The sequence below is a fragment of the Agrilus planipennis genome, unplaced genomic scaffold (genome assembly GCF_000699045.2).
Source record: "Agrilus planipennis isolate EAB-ADULT unplaced genomic scaffold, Apla_2.0 scaffold39, whole genome shotgun sequence".
NCBI classification, from domain to species: Eukaryota; Metazoa; Arthropoda; class Insecta; order Coleoptera; family Buprestidae; genus Agrilus; species Agrilus planipennis.
The window spans coordinates 1,015,751-1,026,870 of record NW_020439074.1 but is presented as its reverse complement, the minus strand read 5'-3'; the positions used below and the strand labels follow the sequence as shown (position 1 = coordinate 1,026,870).

Sequence of the window (11,120 nt, the reverse complement as noted above, 5' to 3'; positions counted from 1 at the left end):
ACACGGCACGGTAGCAGTGACATTGCACCAAAGACGTAGCCAATTTTTTCTTGTATGGACCATAGGTGCTCAACACCATTGTTAATTTTAAGTTCCATGTAATCCAAGACACCTTAAGTTAAATATATAATCCCACATTACTCAAAACGCCTTGAGTTTCGTGATAATATTACTACATTACGTATCAGGGTTGGAAAAGTTAAGAATTCGTTTCAGATCGCATATTAATTTCCTCCCCTGGTGCGTATTCTACTTTTCACTACCCCTTGGTTAGGAAATTAAATTTCTTAGCTAACTAAATTATCTGTTATATTTATCGAGAAAAACGTTCGCAGAATTGTGACAATGTAATAGTCATTTTTAATTATTAGACAAAAATGTCGCATAGTTTTGCATTAAGCAAATAACGTCGTAGGTTATGTGAAGTTGACCGATTCAGCCAGCACATGTACTAGAACGTTCGATGCATGAACTTTGGCCCAACTTGGTCCACCCTTAACTACGTCCCTGTGTTATAATTATAGAGAAAATTTGTGTGTTGACAAAAACCGTATATAAGGAAAAAACGCTAGCTTTCTTTAGTTTTGTTCGCTATAGAGGGATTACACTGGATCTGTATTAATTTGTTATTAAATTGAAAAATATTGGAAAGTAACCAATTCGATGAAGAATTCAATATATTTCAGTTAATATTAATTTTTAATAATTCAAAAGTATCTATTATAGACTCTGCATCAGAAGTTTCATAATTCACTAAATTTCGCTTATAACATAATGCGAGAGCCCTAAAATGTGTACATTTTATCTCATCTGAATTTTAAATGTTACTGTTTAGACGTTCAAACTAACACTTATGATACTTTATATCAGAAGTATACTTACGTACAAAAAAGAGTAAGTTTTGATAGAAATTTATGTATTGCACTCTCCTTAATAACGATTAGGATTTGTTCATTTGGTTGTAATAATACTTAGACGTTATAAGAGTGTACGTAAGTTATAAATTCGCATCTAATGAATGCAAGTTAATAGGGATATTAGTAATAGACTGTAAAAAGAAATAAATACCTAATTTTTTCCTAAATCTGCAGCCCCTATGTACCATTTCTCCCCTGCATAATTACTTTGGTCTTATGAATTTAAACATTTACATAACATATATGCAGATATACGCTGGCCATTTTGCTTATTGTATGTATAAAAGTAAAATGTAACGGAGTTGCCGTCATTATTATTAAAGGTAATAAACCGGGTAAGGATTGATTTCCATATTTGTCCAACTCGTGTAATGTGTAAATATAATCTTTGCCCAGCATAACGGGTTTAGTGCACTCAAGTTACCGTGTTCCAAGGAAGATAGTAAGTTGTTTTATTTTCGTGTTTAATAACATCGGGTTTTATCTTACTTTATAATTGTTATTTTTAGTGGAACAATAACAGTTCAGCGCCATAATAAATGATAAGCATCAACTAAACATGAGTTGTTTTTCATCAAAAATTGTTAAAAAAAATAAAGTAAAATAAGGAATCAATAAGAAACCTAAAGATTAGTACCTATGTTTAGATTTGCAGATGATATAGCAGTATTAGCATCTAAATAGCAAAGAGGAGTTAGAGATAGCATTAAATAAAATGGAAGCGGTATTGACAAAACAGTATTGTATGAAAATAAATAAATGTAAAACAAAAATACTGGTTTGTCAGGGAAGAAAAAGTAGAGAAAGAGCGAATATAAAGATAGGAGACGAAAGTTTAGAAGAAGTGGCCGATTTTAGGTATCTAGGAAGTCAGATAAGTCAGGACGGAAGGAGTAGTAGAGATAAAAGGCAGAGGATAGCGCAGGGTCGAGTCGCTTTCAATAAAAAGAAAATTCCATAGTCGCGAACGACTTAAAAATTTGGAAAAGATTGTTAAAGGTGTATGTTTGGAGCGCGGCACTGTACGGGTGCAAAACATGGACTATGGGCGCGGCGGAAAAGAAAATGTTAAAAGCGTTCGAAATGTAGTGTTACATGCGAATGATGAGGATACCGTAGATAGAGAAGGTTAGAAATGAAGAGGTGTTAGAGAGAATAGGAGAACAGAGGATTCTATGGAAGTCAATAAAAAATAGGCGACATAGGTTGGTAGGACACCTTCTCAGGCATGAAGGTCTAGTCAGAGACATATTAGAGGCAGAAACAGGAGTTAGGAGGGGTAGAGGTAGACCTAGGTTAGATTACTGTTCACAAATAGTTAAGGATGTGGGATGTTCTAGTTATAAGGAAATGCGAAGATTAGCTCGGGATAGGAAAGAGCGGAGGTACGTGTCCAACCAGTCTTAAGACCTTATGATAATTATGAATCCTATGTAGTGGATCTATATGTTATTTACTTTATAGTATAGATACCAGTAATTCCTAATATATTTTGACATTTATTGCACAACTATTATGGTGGAGGCGCCGGGAAAATAGTGATTTTATTAATATCGACGATTATTTACAGCTTTCCCCACATTTTATACATAGTAATAGGAGTAATATTCTGTATTAATGAGTTCGGTTTATTCTTTCCTCATTAATTAGCGTTCTAAGAGACATTAAGAAAATAGAATTTATGATTGATTTGATAGAGTTCTCTACTCAAAGGGAGTATTTATTTACGTGTCTAGACAAGTACGTACATTCTGGAAGAACGATCACCGCTGTAGTTTGCATTAAGATTCCTAGCAGATCATAGACAAAAGNAGAGGACTCTATGGAAGTCAATAAAAAATAGGCGAGATAGGTTGGTAGGACACCTTCTCAGGCATAAAGGTCCGAGACATATTAGAGGCAAAAACAGGAGTAAGAGAAGTAGAGGTAGACCTAGATTAGATTACTGTTCACAAATAGTTAAGGATATGGGATGTTTCAGTTTTAAGGAAATGCGAAGATTTGATCAGGATAGGAAAGAGCGCAGGTACATGTCCAACCAGTCTTAGGACTGACGACCTTCTGATGATGAAGAAACCTATGTAGTGATTGTATATGTTTGTTATTAACTTCATGGTATACCAGTATTCCTAATATATTTCGACATTTATTGCACTATTATTAAGGTGGAGGCGCCGGGAAAATAGTGATTTTATTAATATCAATGATTATTTACAGCTTTCCCTACATTTTATACCTAGTAATAGAAGTAATGTTTTGTGTTAATGAGTTCGGTTTATTCTTTGCTCACTAATTGGCGTCGTAAGAAACATCAAGAAAATGGAATTTATAAATTCAATATATGATTGATTTGATAGAGTTCCCTATTCAAAGAGAGTATTTATGTACGTGTCTATATATATATGTACATTCTGGAAACAAGATCACCACTGGGGTTTACGTTAAGACCCCTAGCAGATCATAGACCAAAGACGGGAAAGTTGTATAATTAATTATTTGTAGGGATTGACGGCTTGATTTGACTTTCACGCCACTTGATTTGTCTAAACTTGAAATCAAGTCAAGAAGTTACATTTCAATAAAGTACTCCTTCAAATCGACTTGATTTTTTTAAGACTAATTCATTCGAACATCAATTTTTGGTAGCCATTTTCGAGTTTACAGAATTGCAAACTTTTTAAAATTAGTGGTGATGGCAATATTCTGTAATTATGTCATTATTGACTAAGCTGTCGAAGAAAATCTATCTCCCAACAGGCTCTAAATCAAATGTTTTCATGAAGTCTGTTGCACGGAATTTAAAACAAACGAAATCTCCATTTTTAGGATAAATATCAGCATATCGTTAACAAAGCTAAAAATGATCTTAAGTGCTAAACAGCCATTTCAATTTTTTCGATCGTTTTTATCAGGAATGAAACGCTATTTCTTGAAATCATCATCGTTGAAAGTGTACACAGCAATGCTTGCTGATCATTTCTCACTGTTTTTAACGAGATAGTTCGAGGACGGGCAATAATGCAACTGTGAGCGAAAAATTGGATGGACAATGGTTGGTTGGTCATTGATTAAGAGCAGAACAATGACGACCTGGTTGGAGCGTGTGTATGTTAGATACCTCCATGTATTACGGTGTAGTGCTCGTTGTTGTTACGAACTATCGAATCGGCGATGTGATGTATGGCGTGGCAGAGAACAAGAAGGCGAGAGCGACCGTCGACTATCTTTCGTTCTTCGACGTTTCATCGGATTCTCTTTACTCTTCCATCTCACCAACAACGCAACAACGAACGTCCATTGAGAGCAGTCGCTGGCAGGCCGGCCGGCCGCATGGCCGATGCGGCCCTTGTTGCGTAGGCTGTTGACGGACTGCTTCATTAGAGCGGCTTTCTGCAACATGCCCGACCCGTGTACACGTTGCTCTTATCACTCCGGCATTTGTACAACCTGTTCTTCATTTACCCTTTACTACGACGAGAACAGTGGCGGATTCAGTATATTTCCTATTAGCTATATCCTAAGGTTGGGCGATTATTAAATTTAACAACCGATTATAAGAAACTTATCGATTATCAAAAGGTTCAGATAGGATTAGGGTTGTCACCTTTTCAGGCTTTATATAAAGTATTTCTCGACGAAAAGGTTAAAAAAAAAATCGGTTGTCTGTAAAGTCCGTTTACTGACGATAGTTGAACGTGACAACGTCATAAGGAAATACTGATGGAATGGTTTCATTTTTCAAAAGAAAATTTTAATTTTATTTGCCCTTATAAATTGGGTCCAGTACGGATGCGGACAGTACCTGCCTCAACAAATTTCTACTCGAAACTACCTCCAGAACTGACGAAATTGTAAAGAACTTTGTCCATTATTCTTATCACATGCATATTTTATTTTGTTTGTTTTTGTTTTATTCTCCAAAAATTGTACCTTGTCTACGTGTCATCGTCATCACAAGGTCGTCAGTCCTGGTTGTACACGCACCTCCACTCTTACCTCTACCCCTGCTAACTCCCGTTTCTGCCTCCAATATGTCTTTGACTAGACCTTCATCGCTGAGACTACCAACCTACCAACCTATCTCGCTTATTTCTTATTGACTTCCATAGAATCTTCTGTTCTCCTATTCTTTCCAACACCTCTTCATTTCTAACCTTCTCTATTCCCAATATCCTCATCATTTGCTTGTAACACCACGTTTCGAACGCTTTTAACCTTTTCTTTTCCGTAGCTCCCACCGTCTGTTTGGCATTTCGAATTTGTAAATTAACCGTTTATGAGCATTGAAGTGACTTCTTTTTACTGAAGGCGACTCGACCCTGCGCTATCCTCTACTACTCCTTCAATCCTGACTTTTATCTATCCCTACCGTTGTACTGTCTTTAATGATGTTGATCATCTTCGGTCTATTAGATTAAAAAGTTGGGGTGACAGTGTGCATCCCTGTCTAACTCCCTGATATTTACTTCTGTATGTCTGTCTAAAGAAAATGATAAATAATCAGTCACTTTCTAAAAGGCATAAATTAACATTTTAAATTGAAGACAATCGAACAATTGAGATTGTACTTATGCACAGGTATACGGCCCTGGACAGCAAACACTCTCCCCTTCGGTACTCACTATATTTTATGACTTGTCACTGTCAGCGATTGATATCTTCGCTGCTCTCTTCGAATTCCCGTTGTAGATTCTATCGCCTTATTTCATGTTTCCCAGTACGGTCGCACTTGCATTTACATTTTCTTTTCTTTCTTATCCAGGTGAAGAAGTGGAGTGGGGTAGCAGAGAGGCCAATGCCATGGCGACGGACGAAGTGGTCGTCGCGTCACCGGCAGACACTGCACCTACGGATCCGGCACCCGAAGCCGCCGAATCTGCGGAAACTGCGCAAAAATCACCCTCACAAATCGAGACTAATTCTAATATTAAAAATACAAACTCGGAACCGGACAAACTGACACCACGTCTGAGGCTTAAGGTCGGTTTGGCCACCGATCCAGCACTAAAAACGCATCCGACGGTTGTCACAACATCCTCGGGTGTAAAATACGAATCTAACGCGTCTCCTCCAAATACAAGCGAATATTTGGCGTCTTTACCGCAAGCTCTTCAAACCGTTCTGACAAACACTCGATTTATCATACCGCCGACCATGACCGCGTTACCCGAACCTTCTGTTCCAACCGAACCCGTGGACGTGCCAAGGCAACCCCCCATTCCCGTCTTCTTATGCAGTCCATGCGGAATTCGTTTCTCTTCGCTGAGCACGCTGGAAGCTCATCAGACCTACTACTGTTCTCATCGCGCTAACAAAACCTCAAACGACACAGATGACAATAAAACGAATGCTGTGACGGAAACTTGTGATAATCAATCCGACCAGGATGCTGGCGAAAATCCCCCTAAAGGCGCACGAACAGGAAAACAGTACACTTGCACGCACTGTTCGTACAGCGCGGACAAGAAAGTCAGCCTGAATCGTCACATGCGAATGCATACGGTATCTCCGAGTCCTTCCGTCGCAAGCGTCGGAACTACAAATGGAGACAATAATCCTGACAATAGTCAGGATCGGTACTGTGCCGACTGTGATATAAGGTTCAGTTCTCAGAAAACATTCCGAGCTCACAAAATGCACTATTGCAGTTCGAGACACACGAACAAATCTGCCGGTGTGGTTCCGGGAGTTTCTGTGGCACAATCGACCAGTTCGAAAGCCGCGTCTAGTATCGCTTCCAATTCGAATCCCACATCTCCCGCTGACGCTAACACGTGCAGGACTCCGCCGTCTCCTTCTTGTAATAGTGCATCTTCGCAACAATCGTTCTTAGCGTTGCCAACGAATCCAATCCTTATCGTGCCATATTCGATTATTCGAGGTGCTTACATCTTCCCCGGCATCATGCCATCGGCCGGTCTACCAAATCCAGACACGCCCTGCTTCCTGCTGCCCAACGGTACCTTACAGCCCATGGCTCAAGCGGTTACGGTGCCGCCCGTGGCGGAACAACAGGATAACCAAAAATCTCAAAACAAACTGCGCGAACAACCGCCCAATAGCACCAAAGACGGTGGTGCATCAGCTGCCGTTGCGCCTCTTGATCTTAGCGTCAAACGGAATCCCAAATCGAAAGATCTTGCTGTGGACTTACGAGACGAACGCGTGAAAGAGTCGTCGTTGAAAAAATCTCCGACGCCTGATAAAAACGCGTACGTACCTGCCGCACATCATTCGCCATCGTCTAATTCGAAAAGCGAAACTTCGCCTAGTGTCTCGCCCAAACGCAAACAAGAACATGACTCGTCGAGGAGCAACAGTCCTCGAATGAGATCGACGCCAAAGTCGAACTTGGAAATGATTGACAAAAGCCAACCCAGTACCGACAATAAAAATGTTAAAATGCCTTACGGGATACCGCCTCTACATCCGCTTCTTCTTCGGCCGGGAGGATTGCCACTCCTTGCTCCTGATATACAGCTGAGGTTGGCTGCCGGCGAATTGCCAGACATTTCCGTAACTGCACCTCAAGTCCTCGTCAAACAAGGAGTCTCCAAGTGCAAGGAATGTAACATAGTTTTTTGTAAACACGAAAATTATCTCATACACAAGAAGCACTACTGTTCGGTGCGAATCCAAGAGGAAGACACGAAAACGTCGGTCAGTCCTCCGGCAAGTCCGAGAAGTACGGGCACCAATAGTCCCGCGGGACAATACCAGCAGCTCATTTGTCTTGCTTGTGGTATAAAGTTCACATCTCTGGATAATCTGAATGCTCATCAGGCGTACTATTGTTTGAAACGGGGCGAATTAGAAATTAGACGTTGCAGCAAGTGCAGAGCCGTTGCGGAACCGGGTCATCAGTGTCCCGTTACGCCGGGACCTTTGACCGGATGGAAATGTCCTTGTTGTGACGTAATAAGTCCCACTTCTAACGCCGCTCAAAGGCATATGGACACCCATAACGGCGTCAAAGCGTACCGTTGTACTATTTGCAGGTACAAAGGGAATACTCTACGGGGTATGAGAACCCATATAAGGATGCACTTCGATAAGCGATCGCCAGATTTACAGGTAAGATTTACAATTTTTTTATTTCCCTATCAAAATTTCGACTGCATACGATTAATGTTACCGTACTAATGTATAATGAGTCATTTTGGTTACGAGATTTAGTTACAAGATACAGGAAAATTATAACGAACAACCAGCTCAAAAATTGGATGTTATAATCGTTTAAATGAAATTTAATATTTAGAGTTAGACCGTTATACGTTAATCAATGTTTTCTCAGCGATTTGATGTTTTATTCTATTATTTTACAGCAAAAAGTAATTAATTTATTCTTGAGGTATTAATCTTTGACGCTTTTAAATTTCAAATTAATCAATAGTAATTATGAATATATCATAGTATTTATAAATACAAATAACAAATACAATAACTGATTAGGGTGCATTTTCTTGAAAAGTTTTAAGATGCGTATACAAAAGAAAATACGTCGTGTAATTATACAACACGCTACTGAAGTGAAACTTCTTCAAACACACAAACATACCGGGATAGGGGTTAAGGAATTGATTTAATGGTATTATTTGTACACGATGCTTCGCACGGGTGCAATGCTGATTGTAAATATACTATACAATGTCTTTATATACGACAATCACAGCTTTTTGCCATTGGACAATACAAACCGGTCACAACCGCTATGTCCCTGCATTTTAAGTCTGTAATATCTTCGAAAATATTCATTTAAATTACATGCTGTAAAGGGCCATATTGATCTATATTAAATGCATAATGTATTTAAAAGTACCTAATTGTATAAGGATTAATGCTGTATTGCTTAAAATCGTTTCGTAAATAAGCCATTACTTCTCGTAAAAAGTAAAGGATAAAAAATGGTTATTGTGGGTTTCCCTTAGAGATAGACGTATACCATCCCGGACTTTTTTGTAGACCTTTTTAAGATGTAAAATTCTGTAGTATATTATTTTGATCTATCTCGTAGGGTTCAACCAGCGTTTGCAATGTAAGCGCAAAAATGTGTTTATTTACGACATCACATTACAAACGTCTAAAATTATCAGTGTTTCTCTACTATATTATGCATGTATTATACATATAAACCTTCCTCTTTAATTACTCTATCTATTAAAAAAAACGCATTAAAATCCGTTGCGTAGTTTTAAAGATCTGAGCATAGATAGGGACAGACAGCGGGGGAAATACCGAGCGTAAAGAAGTTTCACTTCAAAAAAATACATTTCCTGAAACAATTTCAGAACTTTATCATAAAAGTACAATTACTATTACTTCTGCAAATAATTTAATTTGCCTATATATATTGAACAAATGGAATAGCTTTTACCTTTAAATCGGTAACACTAATCAGAATGGTACTAATGTCCGTAGTACAATGATAGGAGAAAGATTTTTTTTTTTAAATCAGGAAGAAAAATACATCAATTACATCCTGGAAGATGACGGTACGAAAATAGTGGAAGCCAATATGGCTCCAACATTAGGCACTTCCGGAATAGAGGAAAGAACTGTTTCTCCCGGTATCGAAAGCAAAATAGATATTGTACATTACTGTAGCCATTGCTCGTTCAGTTCATCTAATAAGACAAGTTTAATACGTCATATACAAGTAACGCATAGTCCAGCAAGTGCAGAATCGTTAACGAACGGCTCGTCCGAGAAAAACTCCAGATCGATGCCTGCGCTCGAAGAAGACGAGGAGATACTAGTCAAAAAGGAAGCGATAGAACCGGAAGTAATTATCGCTCCGATGGACGAAACTATAAAATCGGAATTTTCAGACACATCACCAGAGAATACGAATACAAAATCCGAAACGGAAGCAGAGATTCTGAAAGAGGCTGTTAAAGCTGGACCTAAATATTGCAAGTCGTGTGATATTTCCTTCAACTATTATTCAACGTACATAGCACATAAACAGTTTTACTGCTCTAGCCACGCTGGCGAATTATCTGCAGGAAATTCTAATAACAACAATCAAACTTCTCACACTACAACAGAAGCTAGCGTGTTATAAAGTAGCGATAATAATTGATTAATTAATTAATTGAAGTTTCTTGTTTGTGAATCGTCTGTAGTTTCTTGTAATTAATTTGGATGATGGAATATCTCGAGCGGTTGTATACACTATTATCGATTGATGTACTATTAGCAGGTGTGTTAAACAAAAGGAATTAAGGTGCTACAGTATATAAATGTATATAAATACACACAAAACGAACACTTTTATTTAGTGAGTGACCGTGAGGTTTTTTGTTATTTGTATAGAATGTTTTTGTTACTCTTTTGTACATTTATTTGTAAAATTATAATAATTTTATTGTTCTCGCCGCACATCATTCGCCATCGTCTAATTCGAAAAGCGAAACTTCGCCTAGTGTCTCGCCCAAACGCAAACAAGAACATGACTCGTCGAGGAGCAACAGTCCTCGAATGAGATCGACGCCAAAGTCGAACTTGGAAATGATTGACAAAAGCCAACCCAGTACCGACAATAAAAATGTTAAAATGCCTTACGGGATACCGCCTCTACATCCGCTTCTTCTTCGGCCGGGAGGATTGCCACTCCTTGCTCCTGATATACAGCTGAGGTTGGCTGCCGGCGAATTGCCAGACATTTCCGTAACTGCACCTCAAGTCCTCGTCAAACAAGGAGTCTCCAAGTGCAAGGAATGTAACATAGTTTTTTGTAAACACGAAAATTATCTCATACACAAGAAGCACTACTGTTCGGTGCGAATCCAAGAGGAAGACACGAAAACGTCGGTCAGTCCTCCGGCAAGTCCGAGAAGTACGGGCACCAATAGTCCCGCGGGACAATACCAGCAGCTCATTTGTCTTGCTTGTGGTATAAAGTTCACATCTCTGGATAATCTGAATGCTCATCAGGCGTACTATTGTTTGAAACGGGGCGAATTAGAAATTAGACGTTGCAGCAAATGCAGAGCCGTTGCGGAACCGGGTCATCAGTGTCCCGTTACGCCGGGACCTTTGACCGGATGGAAATGTCCTTGTTGTGACGTAATAAGTCCCACTTCTAACGCCGCTCAAAGGCATATGGACACCCATAACGGCGTCAAAGCGTACCGTTGTACTATTTGCAGGTACAAAGGGAATACTCTACGGGGTATGAGAACCCATATAAGGATGCACTTC

At 39.0% G+C, this 11,120-nt stretch overlaps 1 protein-coding gene across 9 annotated transcripts in view; it reads left to right on the top strand.

Moving 5' to 3' along the window:
• LOC108745030 (zinc finger protein ush) overlaps positions 1–10,287 on the top strand; it is a 194,380-nt gene extending 184,093 nt beyond the window's left edge. For all 9 annotated transcript variants that reach the window (XM_018481055.2, XM_018481058.2, XM_018481054.2 and 6 more), the window contains 2 exons: positions 5,680–7,991; positions 9,373–10,287. In XM_018481055.2, coding sequence (XP_018336557.1) covers positions 5,680–7,991; positions 9,373–9,981 — 2,921 coding nt within the window. In that variant the 3' untranslated portion in view covers positions 9,982–10,287. The remainder of the gene's footprint in view (positions 1–5,679; positions 7,992–9,372) is intronic.
• The last annotated feature ends 833 nt before the right edge of the window (positions 10,288–11,120 follow it).